This window comes from Acartia tonsa, chromosome 1 (assembly GCF_053477335.1).
Source record: "Acartia tonsa isolate MP-2025a chromosome 1, ASM5347733v1, whole genome shotgun sequence".
Lineage (NCBI taxonomy): Eukaryota > Metazoa > Arthropoda > Copepoda > Calanoida > Acartiidae > Acartia > Acartia tonsa.
Window position 1 is genome coordinate 20,583,941 of NC_137260.1, and position 19,894 is coordinate 20,603,834.

At 33.1% G+C, this 19,894-nt stretch overlaps 1 protein-coding gene across 1 annotated transcript in view; it reads left to right on the forward strand.

The window, feature by feature from the left end:
• The window catches only part of Vps51 (vacuolar protein sorting 51), a 29,778-nt gene that overhangs the window by 8,705 nt on the left and 1,179 nt on the right, over window positions 1–19,894 (forward strand). The window contains exons 8-23 of the mRNA XM_080154728.1: window positions 610–694; window positions 1,053–1,223; window positions 2,082–2,208; window positions 2,529–2,617; window positions 7,854–7,961; window positions 8,653–8,717; window positions 8,882–8,977; window positions 9,368–9,444; window positions 9,950–9,998; window positions 15,870–16,000; window positions 16,584–16,681; window positions 17,345–17,427; window positions 17,782–17,918; window positions 18,008–18,058; window positions 18,525–18,670; window positions 19,452–19,510. Of these exons, the coding sequence (XP_080010854.1) occupies window positions 610–694; window positions 1,053–1,223; window positions 2,082–2,208; window positions 2,529–2,617; window positions 7,854–7,961; window positions 8,653–8,717; window positions 8,882–8,977; window positions 9,368–9,444; window positions 9,950–9,998; window positions 15,870–16,000; window positions 16,584–16,681; window positions 17,345–17,427; window positions 17,782–17,918; window positions 18,008–18,058; window positions 18,525–18,670; window positions 19,452–19,510 (1,572 nt within the window). The remainder of the gene's footprint in view (window positions 1–609; window positions 695–1,052; window positions 1,224–2,081; window positions 2,209–2,528; window positions 2,618–7,853; window positions 7,962–8,652; window positions 8,718–8,881; window positions 8,978–9,367; window positions 9,445–9,949; window positions 9,999–15,869; window positions 16,001–16,583; window positions 16,682–17,344; window positions 17,428–17,781; window positions 17,919–18,007; window positions 18,059–18,524; window positions 18,671–19,451; window positions 19,511–19,894) is intronic.

Genomic DNA, 19,894 nt, shown 5'->3' on the forward strand with positions numbered 1-19,894 from the left:
TATTAACAGTTTATTTTTTAAAGTCTTAGAATAAAGTCTTATTCAAAAACCTTTCAACTTTAATGCCAAGCCCTGGTATAACGATACTTTCAATTAAACAAATTCGAAATGTAGAAGATATCTTTAACTTTGCTAGTCAAAATTTACCCCTAAATACCTTTTTGCTTTGTGTTTTAAAATACAAACAAAATCAATAGTTATGATGTTTAGTGTTACTAAGTGATAACTCTGTCTCTTTATTCAACAAGTATATAATAACAAAATAACATTCTCTAAGTGTAAAGTATTATGCACTTGAGACATGTTATAAAAAGTATTTTAGATACAAATTATTTTCAATTAGAATTATAGACAAAGTTCTTATGTAATTACAAAACTTACTTTAAAAAAAAAACTTTCTATTAATTATCATTGAATAGAAAATAATTTTCGAAAAACTTTAGGTATAGTTTTCAATCCAAACACTAATGAATGAGATTTGAGTAAGCATATTATGTGATGTGATACTGAGAACAGTATGTTTTGCCAGACAATCTTGTTCTATACTCATTATATTACTCCACTCAATCTTACACTACAAATATCTGAAATATACTTTCATTATTTCAGGGAGATGCCTAGTTTTGCTGGAATCCAGGAGGACTGTGAACAAATTATTAATGATATCAGACACAAGCTAGAATTAAGATTAGAGGTAAACAAAAGTGAAAAAGATTTTATGATAAAATTCTAATATTTAAAAACCTTTTTCTACAATAGGCTAGAAAACAATATATTTAGCGCATGTTACTATGTTTGTCCGTGGATGGGAAAATGAAAAAGGATCGATTCCTGTTTTATTATTCCCGAGGGGCTGAAGGCTTAGGCTAATAATTTTCTCAATTTTCTTTGTTGAACCAATGCAAATTTTTTCCAGGATATTTAAGAACTAATTTATATCTAGGAGAATTGAATAGGACAATATTTCTTACAAACTTGAAATCAGAATGAAAGGAAACAATTTATTTGTTTTATGAGTGTTTAAACTTCTGTAAATACTTATAATTATTTAGGACCCCTCGTGCGATCCAGAACAGCTAGTTGAAGCTGTGAAGCTGCTACGACAGTTGGGAAACAATACTGAAGATCTTATCAACAGCTTCCTGGCTCACCAAGCTGTTAAACTTAGAGAACATTTAGAACAGCTGGATAAACAAATCAAAATTGTTAAAGACCCAACAAAGGTTTCATTTTCATAAAGTTTTACCTTATAAGAGCTACATATTATTTTAAACAATTCTTATGTTATTATCCTTGTTAATTATTTGGCTTAAAGAAAATTCTATTTACTGACAAAAAAAACTCTCATAGTTTTTGATAACAGCTTAAGAAAAGTTATGAATAGCTCTTAAATTCTGTTCAAAATAACAAAAAAAGGCCTTAAAAGTACATATTTTGATTAGTGAATAATTCTATAGTTTGTAATATATGCTTGAACTTTCATGAAATTAAACTAGGATAGAGCAGAGGTCCATACACTAAAGTTCTCAGTAACTTTGCAGCAATTATATTATCATATTAATGTACATAGATCAATATTCTGTTCTTAATTCATATAAAATGAAGTGATTCTTATTGCTGTGTTACACATAGACATGAATTTCCTATTTAGGCGTTTTTATTGTGTTGTAATGTGAAATATATTTAGAAAGGTATAACTAGCAGATTTAAGAAAGATTAAGGTTCAATTATCTCTTTATTTTTTAAGATTAAAAGTATACCTAACTAGTTTTTTTTCCTACCTAGTTTTGTTCTGGTAGTTATTTATTCATAGTGTTATCAAATTCTACTGTTTTGTTGTTAAAAATAGTTCTTTATCACATCTTATAATAGACAGCTTTCCGTGGGTAGTAAAATGAAAAATTACAAGATTATTTTTAGTTTTGTTGAGACCGAGGTGAAGAAGGCCCGGGTAAACAAAACTTCTGTCGGTTTAACCCCGTGAATCAGATCTTCACATTGCTCTGTATTTAGGAAAAAATATGCATTTGAATACAATTTTTTCGCCAGAACAAAATATCCCTTATTTTTTTATTTTTTAGCATCTTGGATCTGACTCTGTGGTTATGATGGACAGTCTGGAGTTTATTGATGAGGCCTCTGCAGGTTTTGTGCCTTGCCTAGCTGACACAGCAACGCTTTTCTATCAGCTGTTTGGAGATGTGGCAGGTAAATAGATAGTAGATAGACAGGAAGCTAGTAAGTTTGATAGATAGATACTAATATAAACTGACATAAATTAGGGCTAGGCCGGCACGGCTTAGCAATGCTACTTTTGTTTCAGGATGTTCCAGGTATAGATAGGTAGATAGCTTGTGTAATTAAATACTGATAGATAGTTTAATAGGTATGTTGAATATGTTTTGAAGTTTAAAAAGCAAATTTTCTATTGATTATTACATAATGTTTAGTTAGCTAATTATTAAAAAGTGATTTCTCAATTGTCAAAGATACTTACAAATTTTCTTTTAATATTAATATTTTTTTAGATGTGGAATTGATTTTAAATGAATGGATAGAAGAACACTTGGCAAGATATCTTGACCTCGTTAAAGAAAGACTGTCTTTGGATAAAGAGGTAAACTTTAATTGGAATCAACTTGGGTATATTTTTAATCTTACACACCCAGGGGGAGTGATTCAGCAAATTAATTCCATTTGAAATTACTGAAATTGAGTAAAGGGGAGGGGGGGATTAATGCAACCATCTCGTAATCAATGATTAAATGGCACTTAGAATTCGAATTTCGATCTGAAATTTTGCATGAATAATCCTTGGTAGGATTATTTTCCCTTAATCGAACAAAAAGTTGGAAAAGCAACGGCTAACGGCTGGCGGCTCAGCCGTTTTGCCATTTTTTTTGGCTATTTTAAGAGCAAATTAGTCACAAAACCTTTCTCCACATAATACTTTTTGTCGCTCAAAAACCTTATCAAACGGTTCCAGCCGGTAGCTGTTGGTACCTAAAATTTAAAAAATGGTTATTGCTATCATTTAACATGAATTAAACCAAAATATGTTCTAAAAAGTTGATTCCTACGTAATTAATGGTGAATTTGCCCTGAAAATAGGCAAAAAACGGCTAAACGGCTGTGCTGCCAGCCGTTACTTTTCCAACTTTTTGTTCGATTTAGGGAAAATAGACCTACCAAGGATTACTCATAAATAATTTCAGATCGAAATTCAAATTCTAAGTGCCATTTAATCATTGATTACGAGATAGTTGCATTACCCCCCCCGGCCCCCCCCCCCTTTTTATAGTATCAAAATTTGTCACTCACTTTTATGATTTAATCATATGATTCAGCTTACGTTAAAAGTTAACTAAATATAAAAAGATTATTTTCTGCTAGGAATCCTTTTTTTTATAAAGTTGGACGGATTATTATGTCGATTAACCATCTTGGCTATTAAATCTATTATATTTTACTAATCGTTTAGAAATAAAAGTAAAGCATTAGAGGGGGAAGGTGTTAAATAACTGAATGTCTCCGCCCCGTGGACCCTGTGCTGACTTTTAATTGGTTCTTTGAATATCAGCCAATAGCGTCGCAAATATTATTTAAGCCAAGTCGCTAAAAAAGAGCAAAAAGCAATTTTCTAGTATATGTAAAAGGTTCCCAACACTGGATCCAGGAAGTTATCTGGATTATATCTCTATACTATACATATTCTAAACATTTGTACTTTTATGTAATGGCATTTCTTTATTAAGAAATACAATTAGATATATGTACTTTATTCAATAAGTAGATATTAAGTAAAAATATTTGTCAACTGGAATTTTTTTCCATCCTAAGAGTACTTATTTGTGAAGTACCAATATTAAAAATAATTCTTTTACTTTTCTCAATTCATTTAATTTACTTTTTATATTTCAAGTTGGATTTTAATTTATTGAAATAAAATAAATTAGCTAGTTCTAGGAAATGAATAAAATTAATTTTTATTAATAGATGAAAAGTTAGTTTTTCATAAATAAAATTATTGTTCAAAATTTTAAAACAACAAAAAAATCTTTAATTTTAGAACTTTTTCATTCATTTTTTCAAATAATGCATTTACAAATTCTTAGAAATATCTTCATAATTTGTAATAAGATTATATTCATTTTTCGGTGCTTTCACAAATTCACACAAAGTACCTGTTTAGCGTGTCGGCTTGATGTCGGGGAGGTGTCGGGTTCGATTCTTGATCACATCATGTTACACTAGAGACGTTAAAAATGGTACCGACTGCTGCTATGGCAGGATTGTGACATCAATAGCAAGAGTAGGGGGAATGCCTTGGCCCACAAACAGGCGTAATTCATTACCATGCAAAAATAATAAAATTCGATCCGACAGGTATTTTTCTTTGGGTCATAATAAGATTTTGTGTTCAAAGTTTTAAGTTGTTATGATTATTCTCTCAGTCTACTTTTAAAAGCACTGAAGTAATTTTAAGAAAAGCTTAGTCCTTAGAATCAGCGTTGAAAGAGGGGGGGGGGGGGAGGATATTACTTCAAGGTCCCGTAGAACAAAGTGTCTTTTATTTAGAAACATCATAGAGGGCAAATTCATAGGAAGCTTCTTCTTATGATCAGTTATTAGGAAGATCAAATAGAATATGAAATATCATTTTTTTAAACTATGAAATAACGTAATTTATCACTATTTGTATTAATATTTTCATCCTTCTTATTAACGAAAAGATCTTTAAAGGTAAATAAATTGACACTAATTTTAATTTTTTACGTTGGTAAGATTATTCTTTCAGTCTATTTTTAGAATCACTGAAGTAATTTTTAAGAAAAGCTTAGTCCTTAGAATAAGGGTTGAAAAGAGGGGGGGGGGATATTACTTAAAGATTCCATAGAACAAAGTGTCTAGTATATTTAGAAACATCATAGAGGAAAATTCGGGTATAGTCCTTTTGTAGCAACGCCTTTTTTGTATTTTCAAAGTAGCTTTTCTTCTATATCTAGCCCCTTTATTCCTGCTGGGCCATCACATAACCCAATATAACCCAATCTAACCATATGAAAAGTTATTTTTAAAATAAGACTCCTCTTAAGCGGCGTTGCCACGAAAGGGATTATACCCGAAAATTCATAGGAAGCTTCTTATAATCAGTTACTAGGAAGATCAAATAGAATATGAAAATCATTTTTTTAACTAAGTATGAAATAACGTAATTTATAATTTATATTGACACTTTTACAAAAAAGCAACAATAGATTTGGAGTTTTGTGTTGATTTTAAATGTTTTTTTTTAAATAACTGTTACAGGAAGTTTTATATCAGTATCTTGAGCTTTTGTGGTAGGCGGCATACGGACAAGCCTTTTCCAGAGTATGCGATGCTCCGTGTTTACCAAATAACACCCCGACGCTAAACCCAGCTTATCACAATTCTGCCCAGCCCCTTTCTGGTCATTGTCTACACATCAGAGACGGCGGTCAACTTGGACACCGCTGATAATGGGAGGGGCGCTGCCCCTCTCCCCTTCATGCCTCCAGCAACCTATCCTTTTCCGGGAGACGTCTACCTTACCCCCTACGGGAGCCTACCACTCTGCTGCTCACCTGAATGGGGCTTCTCCCCATCTCCCCCACACCCTTCTCTACCTAACCCATTTATAATCTATTTTGTATATAAACTAGTAACTTTGTTGTATATGCATTCAGTTCAAATATATCTCTTAAACAGTAACTACTTGTAGTTCTTTATTGAGAGAATCCTTAAAGGCTAGGGGCTCTTTTGAATCGAACTCGCGTTGTACGGTTGAAACGCTTCACCCTACCACACTTTTCCCAATTTACAATATACTTTTATTTTACGGGATCTTGAATTAAAAATCCCCAGCCCCTTTTTAAATTAAATCAACATAAAAATAAAATACCAAAAGTAAGTTTAATTTAGAATTATTTCTTTACAAAAGGAATTAATTTAAATTTAATTTAAAGCTGGAAAATTGAAATATTTTTATTTTGACGTAAACTATCTATTTGATGGAATTTATTTAGTTTTTAATTAAATTGTCAAATAAATGTTATTAAACTTTAAATTTATGAAAAGGCTGCTGGCCCTTCTTTATTTTCTAGCGGCTGTATTAGTTTAATTTAGTTCTTTGTCCTAAATCCCTTTTTTCCAAAAGAGGAAATTTTATTTTATTCTGATTGATTGACATATATGTAGTTGATTTACACATGAAATGTAATTTTGTTCGTATGAAAAATAATTTTTCTTATTAAAGAAAAATTATAGATTTTCTTTAAACAAATCCAGCTTTTTCTTGATTTAAATATATTGTTATAGACATAGAGAAAAAAAATAAAAGAGAGGAATCGAAGCAACTAGAAGACGAAAATAGGCAGTGGGCCTAGAGGCCTACTCAGCGCTGTTGCCGCGCTAAAATTTATTGCTATTTCACTACTTTTCAAATGGGAGGATTAAAAATTATTTTAAAAAATATTTTTTTACTTTTTACTATTTCCATATTTAGGGCAAAAATATTAGATTAGATATTTTCGTTTTAATTAAAAATTACACAGAATTTTATTTTTATTTAAAAAAATTTGTTCATGAAAGATGAATCCTTCTATTTCTAAAAAGGGGGAAATTTTTTTCATAATGAACATTCAGCTGATTATGACCGCCCACGGCTGTTTGCTAAATATCGATTTTCTTTTTATTCACATTATTATTTATGATTGACTTAAGCCCTGGGCGGCTTTTGATTTTCGTCTGCTTCTAAATTTAGGGATGGGGAAGTAGTATTTACCATGAAAAAGGGGTGAGTATTCATCCTCTTATCCTTTTTCCTTATGGTTATAGAGAATATCAATTCTAAAATATCACCAGGGAGGGAGAGGACATTTTACTGAAAATTATAATTGTAACCAAAGTTTCACAGACACGTGATCTCAATCGTTGGTTTAAAAGCTTTGAACACTATAAATCTTGATTGATTTAAACTGGCAGTGTTCAAACTTTCCAACCAATGATTTTAATCTAAAAATGGGGTATTTTTTGTTTATCTTCATTTGTGTTGTACATTAATTTATCGTTCTTTATCTTATCCGTTAATATCCCTGAGTTTAAAAAATCATATTTTGTGTGAAAGTTAATATTTTCTGGATAAACTGATATTACTATTTTATTGCGATTTTCTCCTATTTAATTTTTCTTTAATTTTAATTTTATGAATTGGTAACTATTTTTCTCTCAAAAAAGAAAAATTATGTTTTTAGCAATTTTAAAATAACATTAATATTAAAAAATTTAATGGAAGTGTTATCAACAAGTTATCTTATTCTTTTGGCTCAAATATTTCAAGGGTAAATAATCAAATAAAACTTTGGTAACAAACGATTTAACCAATAATCTAAATATACTGTTTGGTTTATTGCGTAAATTATAATTTGGGATGTGCTGTAAAGCGTCCATTGTCTTCTATTATATCTTTTTAAAAATTCTTTTTTTGTAGAAAATAGCGTAATGGAGGGGGCATTTGGTTGTTGATTACAAGTCCCCAAAGTTTTATAATAAGTTAATAACGTTTTCTTATTCGATGGCTTCACAACTTTGGGAACTTTTATTGAATTTGTGTATAAAGTTCAGCATCCAAACGTTACAATCACTAATTGTAATCTACAGAAGGGGAAGCTATGTGTATCATCATTTGAGATTTACATCAATTTATCGGTCATTGTCTTATCCCTTTAGAACCCTTGTAAAATTCAGTATGGGCAAATAAAGATTGATCGTAGATATAGTAGGTATACAAAATCTTTTTTACTTCTTACCTTTTATACAAAAATTTTATTAAGGAAAGAGAATCTGTGATTCTTGTGCGCGCCTTGGACAGGTTCTACAAGAAGTTGACAGCAGCCCTGCGCGCTATTACTGGACTGGATGTCGCACATTCTATTCTTGAGGCAAAGTATTTCAACTAAAAACATCTCAAAAACCAGGGTTTCGGATCCGGATCTGGATCCGGATCCGCAAGGATCCGCATATTTTTGAGTCCAAGGATCCGGATCCGCAAAAAAATGCGGATCCGGATCCGGATCCTTAGACTCCAAAAAATGCGGAAAAGATGGAAAAATCTACATAAATTTATATAAAATCTCAGACATTCTCTTGATGAGAGCCAATCTTTAAGGTTTAGGTTCAGACTTGAAAATTAAAAGTATTTTTGACTTCGAATTAAAGAATTAAATTTTTTTGAAAAATTTGGTGATTTTATTTTTATTGTCAAAGATCCGGATCCGGATCCGCACTGACCAAATTTTGAGGATCCGGATCCGGATCCGCATAAAATCAATGCGGATCCGAAACCCTGTCAAAAACGCTCTAAGGTTTTGTATAGGTATAAGTGATCTGTCTACCTTCCTGGACCATAACGAAGCTTTCTTGTAAACCTTTTAGTACAACAGATTTATGGATTTAAGGGGAGAAAAAAGCTAAAAATATCACTTTTTATGTTTAATTTAGATAAGATTGATTCTTTTCAAAATCAATTTTTAAACATAAAAAAATTATATTTAGTTTAAGCCCTCCAAACATTACTCTTTTATATATAATTGTAACTGATAAAATCCTTACTTAAAATACTTTTGAACTCAGGTTGTGCTGGCTGTAACACAGGCTTGTGTAGAGTATACCTGTGTCAAAATGGAGGCTGAACTTAGGCACGATTGTTAACTTAGAAATTACTTATCTCACAAGCGAATTGAGTTTTATAAGTTTTTTAGGGGGTTAACTGGTTTTTTTTTGAGAAAATTTGCATGAAGGGATCGTGGAATTTCCACGCAAGTGCTAAAACTTAACTCAAAGTTAACTGTGAAATGGTCAGGGAGAATGTATTGGCAGCTAGACAGACAATAGCTGCACCAAGTAGAAGACTTGGAGGCAGCGGATCCACTGCTGGAGGCTCTGGCAGTGAAGAACCAGGAATTTATACTTTAATTATTAATTTTGCATCATATGATATGCTTCATAAAAAAAGAATGTCAAAACAGTTTTCTAAAGTTTTAAAGCATATTAACAAATTCGAAAGTTCATAAGTTTTACTAATGTTCAGTTCATCCTAAAGTAAAAATAAAGTTTATTTGTATAACTTATGTTATTTAGACTTAATAAAAGCATGTGCATTTAACTAAGGGCTCGGCAGCCGCGCATCAGCCGAATATAAACCTCAGGGAAGTCAACCTTTTACAAAAATCAGCTAGAAGTCTCAGTCGCGACTGACGCGCGGCTGCCGCTCCCTTTAATGTAGAGTAAGACCACCGACAAGTAAATTTAACATCTTGCATACCTGTTTAAAGTATATATTTTTATAAGGAATTGGAAACACAAATTCCAGTGGATCTACGAGTGGACCAGGTCTTGAACTTATGGATATGGTCAGTAATCTACAGGAATGTTCTTACAATTTTTTTAAACATCTGCAAATTTAATTTCGTTTATAGATACCTACCTAGAACTTTTACAATCAGAGAAGGCATAAGAAGACGTTGTATTGCTATTACTATCTTTAAAGATAAGTAGAAATGTCTCTCTGTCCGTCTGTCTGTCTAAGCTTAAGATCTCGGTAACCACTGAACCGAATGGGCTCTACTCTTTAGGGATTACTGGGCCTGTGATGGTTTTAAGTTATTTTCTGTTTTAAAGATAAAATTTAAAAAGAGGGAAAATCGACTACCATGCCCCCCCCCCAAAAAAAAAAAAGATATTCCCGCGTTTTTTAAAATTTTTTTTTTTTGAATCTAAAATATAAAAAATTGTGTTAATTAAACGCAGTTTATTATCTCTTTGAGTATTTCCACTAGAGGCTAGGGGCGAAACCGCTAGTAACATTAGGTACAAAATATACCTAAACCTTTAGAAGTTGAATTTTTGTTATTAAAAGAACATTATATAAAGGAACAAATTGTTGAGAGTCTTAGAAATGCCTTGGCCAGATTAAAAATGTAAGATCTTAAAAATAATAATATGCTCTGTAATTATTAAGGAGTAAAAGTAACTTTATTGCTATAAATTTTTCAAGAAATTAATTAAGAATGTAATAGTTCATTTTAAACAACGTAATTACTTATTTACTAAGTATATTTGCGATTACTTTTATTTAATAAAATCTTCCAATTTTTAACATTTAAAAAACAGCCTGCTTTATTGCACCAAGATCAATATAATTGAAAAAATCTTTTTAAAATCATTTAAATTAATAAATATTTACTTCTTTCTTTTAGACTAGCGGCTTCGCCCCTAGCCTCTAGGGGCTTTGCCCCAAGAGGTTTGATCAAACCAATTCCAATCAAATTCTTTGGGTGGGGGGCGAATTTTTTTTTTAAGGGGGGGGGGATAGTCGACCCCACTATTTTAATTTTAGTTTTGAAAAGAAAAAAAAATTTAGGGGGGGGGGGTACTTTTCATTTTTGGGGGGGGTTGGGGGTGTCCCATCTCCCAAGGAAATAGTTATAAACCTTTCCGGGACCTATGAAAAGCTACCCTGTAAAGGAGAACTCGATCGGTTCAGCGGTTAGCGAGATCCTTCGCTACAAACAGACAGAACTGTAATTCATCTGCTCCTTCTGGAGCTTTGGTTCGGCAGGCGCTGATCCCACGGGGGTGGGCGTAGATGTGGGGCGTACACCCCCCTGCCATGCCAGAGGCATTCAGGAAAATCATGAATGCTGCGGCCAAAAAGTTCATTCCTAAAGGTCGTATTGTTAACGTTCACCACAACATCCCCTCAAGCACCGTCAATAAAATCAATGAACGAGACAGGCTCCGGGTGCAACAACCTGATAGTGAACGTTACCAACTTCTCAACAAGGAAATAAGAAATGAGATCAACGAACATTGAAAATCACAATGGCAAGAACATCTCGAACAAGGATGACAACATCCATAAGTAGCGAAGCACAAAAAATCGTCGATGGGAAGACGTACATGTAGATTTAAAAGGTTTTTACTAAAATCAAGAATAGATTTATTGGATAAAATAAACATGAAACCTTGTTTTATTTTGCATGATGATGATGGTCAAAGTAAATTATATTAAAGATGCTCATAACAATGGGAAAAATTATTTTGATACTGATATCCCATAAAAGTTTGAAAATTGCATCAAAATAAACAAAGATACGGGGAAATATGTAAAACATATAAAAATAGCCAAAAACCTGATGAAAGGCAGTCTGGCCGTCATGGTTGTTTTATTAAAACGACAAAAAATTTAATTTTTAAATCCTTAACTTAAAAAAATTGGAAAATCGGACCATATACACTGAAGATATGGAAAAAGTGTTAAGTATATAAAAATAGCCTAAAACCTGCTAAAAAGGCAGTCTGGCCGTCATGGTTATTTTGTTTTAAAGACGGGAAATTTAATTTTGATATCTATAACTGAAAAATTTTGAAAATCGGACTATAAACACAGAAAATATGGAGAAAAATGTTAAATATATAAAAACAGCCTAAAACCTGCTAAAAAGGCAGTCTGGCCGTCATGATTGTTTTCTTTAAAAGACTGGAAATTTAATTTTGATATCTATAACTGAAAAAAATTTGAAAATCGGACCATAAACACTGAAGATATGGAGAAAAATGTGAAAAATATAAAAATAGCCTAAAACCTGCTAAAAAGACAGTCTGGCCTTCATGGTTGTTCCTTTAAACGACGGGAAATTTAATTTTGATATCTGTAACTGAAAAAATTTTGAAAATCGGACCATAAACACTGAAGATATGGAGAAAAATGTGAAAAATATAAAAATAGCCTAAAACCTGCTAAAAAGACAGTCTGGCCTTCATGGTTGTTCCTTTAAACGACGGGAAATTTAATTTTGATATCTGTAACTGAAAAAATTTTGAAAATCGGACCATAAACACTGAAGATATGGAGAAAAATGTGAAAAATATAAAAATAGCCTAAAACCTGCTAAAAAGACAGTCTGGCCTTCATGGTTGTTCTTTTAAACGACGGGAAATTTAATTTTGATATCTGTAACTGAAAAAATTTTGAAAATCGGACCATAAACACTGAAGATATGGAGAAAAATGTGAAAAATATAAAAATAGCCTAAAACCTGCTAAAAAGCGGTCTGACCGCCAATGATGTTTTATGGTCAATTGTGCTCCTTAGTGATGGGAATGTTGTCAAAAAATTTCAGCATTCTATCTTTTATAGGAGCTTAGTAAATCCCATTTCCCCCATAGCGTTACGGACGGACGGACTGACTGACGGACGGACTGACGGACGGACGGACAAAGTGAATTATAGAGTAGCTTCGCTACTAAAAATGTGAAGCAGGATCTCAGAAGTACTGGAAAACAATAAAAGGCATCTGTCAACCTCAAAAAACGCCTACCAACACTGCCATCAAATTCAATGGTAGGATCATCTCAGCAAATGGGAAGATTGTAAACCTCCTCAATCGACAATACACACCATCAGCCCCCAAAAGACCATCAAAACAATTCCGTCAGACCATCAGACACATAAAACGGAAGAAGGCTGACAAGGTGTACAACTATACCCCCCAACAGGTCAAAGAGGCAATTAAAACCTCTAAGAACTCCAAGGCAAGCGGACCTGATGGTATTTCTCCCATCATGCTCAAACACCTTGGAGACAAGGGTATAGAATATCTTGCCACACTCATTAACATCGCCATCAACACATCCATCATTCCATCCATCTGGAAAGTAGGCAAGATCATCCCGCTTCTCAAACCGGGTAAGTCGATTGATGAAGGTAAATCCTATCGGCCGATCTCTCTCCTGTCTCCAGCTGCTAAAATTCTGGAAAAACTCATCCTCCCAGAAGTCTCAGCAGCTGTAGACCTGCAGGATCATCAACATGGCTTCAGAAAGCACAGATCAACAGTGAGCGCTCTTCAGGAAGTTAACCACCACATCGCAAGCAACCTCAACAGGAAGAAACCCTGTCACCGCACCATCCTTGTTGCCATTGACCTCTCCAAAGCATTCGACACTGTTGACCACGAGCTTCTTCTGAAAGATATCCTGCACCTCGAGTTGTCCGACACCCTCATCAAGTTTCTCTGCAGCTACCTCCGAGGCAGACAGCAATATACTGTCTTCCGCAACTGCAAGAGTAAATACAGGGTTGTCAGACAAGGAGTACCTCAGGGAGGAGTACTGTCACCACTCCTTTTCAACCTCTACATGAGAACCCTACCAGCACCACCCGGTAACATCAAACTAATATCCTATGCTGATGACTGCCAGGTACTCAACTCGGGGCCGACTATTGACAAAATTTGTCATGAAATCAACCCCTACCTTGACCAACTAGTCAACTGGTTCAAGGAACGCAGTCTGGAAATCTCTCCGGAGAAATCCACGGCAACCATCTTCACAACCTTCAGCAATGAAGTAAGCATGACCCTACCCATCATCATCAAGGGCAAAGATGTGCCGACTGTCAAGCACCCTAAGATCCTTGGAGTCACCTTCGACCCGATGCTCAACTTCGGGCAGCACGCCATCGCCACCAAGAAGAACGTGACCCAGCGCAACAACGTGCTGAAGTGCTTGTCAGGGACTGACTGGGGTAAGTCAAAGGAGACGATTGTAAACACTTACAAGGCCATAGGAAGATCAGTTCTAAACTATGGGGCACCGGTTTGGACACCATCTCTGAGCGCAACGAATTGGAGTGAGTTGCAAAGAGCACAGAACAACGCTCTGAGAGTAGCAACTGGTTGCATCAAGCTGACTCAGGTCAGCCACCTTCACCAAGAAACTAATCTTCTCCCGGTGAAGGAACACAATGATATGCTTACCAACCAGTACCTACTCTCCATGCACCGCCCAATTCATCCTAATCATCACCTGCTGCATAAACCATCCATGCCCAGGAACATGAGGAACACCATCATCAACCACCTCCCCCATGTGGAACCCTACCTCAGAGATGGTCCACCGGTCGAACAGAACTACAAGAAGAGACTAAAGAAGATCCATGACGATGCTCACAGAGACTGCAGAAATAAGTATCCTGTAAATAAAGTTTTAAATTCACGACCCCCTGCAATTAATATTCAGGAAGAAAAAACACTTTCAAGACAGACGAGGAGCACACTAGCCCAATTAAGATCAGGATACAGCACTTTTCTGCAGTCAACAATTTCAAGATTTGACACTTCAAAGAGCATACGATGCCCAGACTGTAACATAGCGGACCACACAACTGAGCATCTTTTTAACTGTACTTTCAAACCCACTATTTTATCACCAATTGACCTCTGGACGCAGCCCAAAAAGAGCGCAGAATTTCTTGGACTATTGTAACTAAATTTATCTGCTTCCTGACCTGGCTACAAACAACAACAACAACAACAACAAACAGACAGACAGATAGACATCGTTCTACTTTGTATTATAGATAGTAATGGCGGGGGAGGAGAATTGATTTATTGAGAAATAGATAAATAGATATGTACTTATAGAAAACTAGCCAATAGCGAGATAGTTATATTGAGCCAACTTTAGTATTAAATATTTACATACTACTTCAGGGAGCGAGGGACATTGGGCTTTAAATTATACACAAACCAAAGGTTTGTTGGTCAAAAACTTATTGGTTATTGGTTTTTTTTAAACTTATTGTGTCCAAACTTTTTATTATCAAAGTATCTCATTTATCCAAAAAATAGGTAATTTTGTTTATAATTATTGGGGTCATGCATAATTATATTAATTTTTCATTAATTGTCTTATTCCTTAAGATCCCTGAATATTACTACCTATGAATTACATCTAGTAATAAGTAAGCAAAAGATACAAAATCTTTCATAGATTATGGAATTAACAATTCTAATTATTAAAATTAATTTAGATTTTAATCCCGATGCTAACATCAACTTTTAATTTTATTAATTCCATGAAATTCACCTATATGTTTATTAAATATATTAAACTTTTATTTAATTATTTTAAAGGAAAGATTTCTAGATATAACTGTTATAACTTTGGTTAAACATTTGTTGTGGAACACTTTTAATAAACTAGCGGCTGCGCCCTAAGTATCAAGGAGCGATGTACTTGAAGGGGTAGGGGAAAAAGCAGATAAATAATCAAAACCACCCCAAGACTTAAATCTGAAAATATAATTCTTTAAACCATCACGGGACCTATGTGAAGCTACATTCTAAGCTACAGACAAAATAACCTCAATATATAATACAAAGTAGAACGATGTCTGTCTGTCTGTTTGTAGCGAAGGATCTCGCTAACCGCTGAACCGATCGGGTTCTCCTTTACAGGGTAGCTTCTCTTAGGTCCCGGGAAGGTTCATAACTATTTTCTTGGGGAATGGGACATCCCCAACCCCCCCTAAAACAAAATTATTTTTTAAACTAAAATTTAAATAGTAGGGTCGACTACCCCCCTCCCCCCCCCCAAAAAAAAAAAAAATCCCCCCCTCTAAGAAAATTTATTTTTTAAATTTTTCTTTTAATTCTAAAACACGAAAAATTGGTTTGATCAAATTTCTTGTGGCAAAGCCCCTAGAGGCTAGGGGCGAAGCCGCTAGTACTTTATATAATAGAATAAGATACTCTACATTTAAACTAGTGTTTCAGACTGCCTGTTATTAAATTAACCTTCAGAAGATAATTTTATTTCCTTTTTTATCAGCAGTATTTTTGAAAGTTAATCATTTTCTAGACGATTTGTTTGTATGTAATTAAAGAATTGAAATAAAGTAACGTTTTCAAGCTACTTATCTTTACCTTCGTCTCTTAAAAGTTGGAGGCATAATTTTTTATTCAAGTGAAAAGAAGCTTTCTATGAAACTATTGTTAATTCAGGTTCACAGATCCCCAATTAACCTTCTGTGGCAATGCTACCTTTAGAAACAGATTCAGCAGAGATCTTATCTGGAATTCTGTCTTCCTAAAACAGTTCTGGTTCATCAGGGACACCTGTCATAAATTTACAGGTAAAAAAAAATATATTAGGTAATTATCTTTCCATTTAAAACTTTTTTCTGCAACCAGTTTCGCAAAAATCTCGAAATGAATTAACAATTCAGCAGAGTTTTATAACCTACGTATTATTGAGTTAAAAAATATTTATGGAAATATTTAACCTTTTGAAAATCATTTCATTCATCGAATCAGAAAACCCTTTCCTATACCGACTTTAAAAGTTTTCAAGTACATTATTTATATAAGTTGTTTTTACTGTAACCCTTCTCTATTTACCATTACTTAAGTAGTTAAATATTGTTTCCCTAAAATTCCATAGAGAGGGGACAATAAGCTGTTTGTTATACTAGTCCCCAAAGTTTTTAGTAGCGTTTTCTTATTTGTTGGCTTAACAACTTTGGGATCTTCAGTAAATTTTGACTGATTCGTTCATTAAAATAAGGAATCAAACGTTTGAACCACTAATTTGAATCTACCTTAGGGGTAATTTTTGTATCATCATTGGGAAGGTACATAAGTTTATCGGCCATTGTCTTATCCTTACTTTCAACTACCGAAACAAATTTCATAGATTATTAAATTTTAAAAATTTAGGTGATGTAACTGTCCCTCCCGCGCTGCTGCTGTTACTGTCCAGAACCTGCCTTGGTCTTCATCTATCCACCATTTCATACCTGGCCAAATATACACAGGTTTCATTTCACTCTAGTTTGTTCATAATTTTCATATTAGGTGGTCTATGAGCGGGGGGGGGGGCTAGAAGGGGGTATTAAATCACTTGTTATTAGTGTAGAATTGTACACATTTTTCAACAAGGTTCAATGTTTTAAGCGAAGCATATCTATAATCAAGTCTTAAAAATGTAAGTATGTCCTTCAACATTATCCTGTATTTAAGTACTTTTGCAACAACTTTCAATTTTGTTAAGACTTACATTTATATTCTGAGTTTTTAGTTCTGACACTTTACAAGTGTTAATGTTCGTTTGTCATAACGTTTCAGAGCTTCGCTTTAATAGGTGTTGTCATCCTTGTTGACAATACGCTTTAAGAAAGTATGAGTATTACAGTCGAAATCTAAACCTAATTTGCAAATCATTAATCTTTATTTTATAAATTAAGTTATACAGAAGTAAGTCTTTCATAAATATCTGGATATAACAAAATTTAGCAAGTTTGATGAAAATATTAAATATCGCACGTGAGATACATTTTATTGCAAATAAAATATCATTCCAAATTAAGCATTAATACTAGCACTAGTAAATTTGCTAAATAAAAGTCGATTATACAACTGACAAAAGTCAATAGAAAATGCAAATATGGCATTTTTATACCAATAATATTCTGATTTAGGAAGAATTCAGCCTGCCAGATTCCCCAAACACAAGCAAGCTGACAGTTGCTATGTCAAACACATCACAACTACTTCTTGAAAGGTATACTAATTTAATATATTCTCTCAATTACAACATTCATAATAAAAATCAATCTGCTAAAATTTCAATAAGACAGAAAGAAAGTTATATAAGTGACAAAGGAAGTCTTCACAAGAAAAATCTTTTTAATTTAGCAGCTTAGAAAATATCATATCCCAAAATCGTTTCATTTATTTAATGAATTTACTACCTACTATGATTTCGCTTTTATTTTCAGTTACCTGGCTTTAAGCTTAAAATATAGAAGTGTTAAACACTTGTAAGATAGTCATGTGTATAGTTTAATGCTGTTTTGTTATATATGCCCAATTGAGCACTGTGCACTGTCCACTTGCATTTGATATTATTATTTAGATATGTACAAGTTGTATCACATGACCTCTCCCTCTTACTTGGTAAGAGTGTGGAGGCAAGAGACTGGTTGAGTACTGTGGAGCCCAGAGCTGTCAGGGCCGTCATGAAAAGAATTGTGGATGATGTTAATTTAATAGGTAAAATACACATAACAATTTAAAGATAGAGATTATCTATTACAGGAATGACATTTTTAATCGTAATGTAGAGAAATACAATTTTTTAGATAGCCAAGTAGGTCAGCTGTATGAGGAAGGTCAGAAAAAGCCTCGCTCAGGTATTCATGATTATAGAAAAACTATTTGGCTTTAACTTTCCCGACAGTTAAAATAGCCAATTTTTAATAAAAAATATATATTATTATTTCAGTTGTTTTAAATTTTTAAACTGTGATTGTTCTTTCAAGAAATAATATTATGAGATTAAGAGCACCCTGTTTAAAATTGTCAAAAGAGAAGGATCTATTCCGTGACAAAGAAAATAAACCTGATTTATCTCTAACTTAATTGTCTAACAGATAAGATACCTAGCCATTTCTTTTTACAAAATGTACCTAGTTTTTTATTTCTTCTCTTGTAAAATAGTATTCTGGGATTATAATTAACAAAAAAATATTAAAAGTTTAATTTATTAACAATAAGGTTTGAGGCAACACAATATTTCATTTGCGTTAGTATCCTCTTTATTAGATCATAAAATTCAGTTGAACATTTTTTTTAAAGTGTGAAATTACTTTGATGAAGGTGAGAGTACCCGAAGGTTGGGAGGTGCCTCCAGAGCCAGGTCTGTATTCTCCAACTATGGAAACCTGGATTCCAGTCTGGCCACAAATATTCAGAAATTGTTCTCAGAGAGAATCGACTTCTTTACCCCTGTTAAACCCACCAAGGTAATTGGAATTTGTTGTTCAAAATATTTTTCATTTTTGATACAATTGCAATAATTGAAATCTCAAGAAAATATATTGAATTCCTTTTTAAGAATTACCAACTGCTACGCTATTAGAAGCCTTTAAGAGAAACTTGGAGGGAAGACCCTCCACTTTTAATTTCTAAAAGTAATCGTATTTTTTTTTGGGGGGGGGGGGACTTTTAGGAAGATCTCTGTTAAGGAGAACCATATCGGTTCCACGGTTAGCAGACCATTCGCTCGACACGGACAGACAGACACTCACCACTTTACCTCACATCCCTTGGACGTATATTATCATCTTGTTTTCTTGGGTACTTTAATTCTGGAAGTCATAAAAGATATATTTTATTGAAAAGACTGACGTAAAATGAATTTTATATTTTAATGTTAATGTATCAAAATTAGACATTGTGTGTACATTTTTTATGCTATTTGTGTGATATAAACTAAATTAAGCGCGTCTGCTCGTTTTTCTGAACCTTTTCATAACTAAAGATATTAAAAAGTTTTTTTTTCTGTTTTGTCATACATGTAGCCTAAATGATAAAACCCTGGCCTTGGTTTAAAAACAGGTTCAACTCATTATTTTGCACCAGTAAGACTTCTAGCCGAAGGTCGTGGCTGTCTGACAATAGTCATGATAATAAACAGTATTGGATCTACTCTATAAATCTGGACTTAATTTGGGGGGGCAATTTTTTCTATTGTTCCAGGCCCGCTTTCTGGTTAAAATGACTTTTACAACAAATTTTTTTTAGGTTTCTGTGTTAACTTTGATCATTAAGCTTGGTCTCAAAACTTTATTGGAATGTGTCAGGTAATGCAAAATAATTACTGTTTCATAGTGAACATTTATTTTAGCATGTTAGTATATGTGTTGCTTATTGTAAAGTGCATACAGCTTCAAAATGATTTTAAAGTATACCTAACATAAAAAAAAACACAATTATTCAACTGATTGGTAACATTTTCTTTCAAAATCATAAAAATCATTGTTCTTAGATTTAAGCTCACAACATAATCAATAATTATGTAATTTATTGATTAAAAAAATTACAATTATAATAATTAGGTTTAAATGGGAAGATATTTTCTTTGAAAATATAATTGAACCATATTCTTATATGCACAATGAATTTTAATAAAGATAAATCAATTTACGTCAATACTATTTGCTCTTTTAGTTTATTTTAAGATAAAA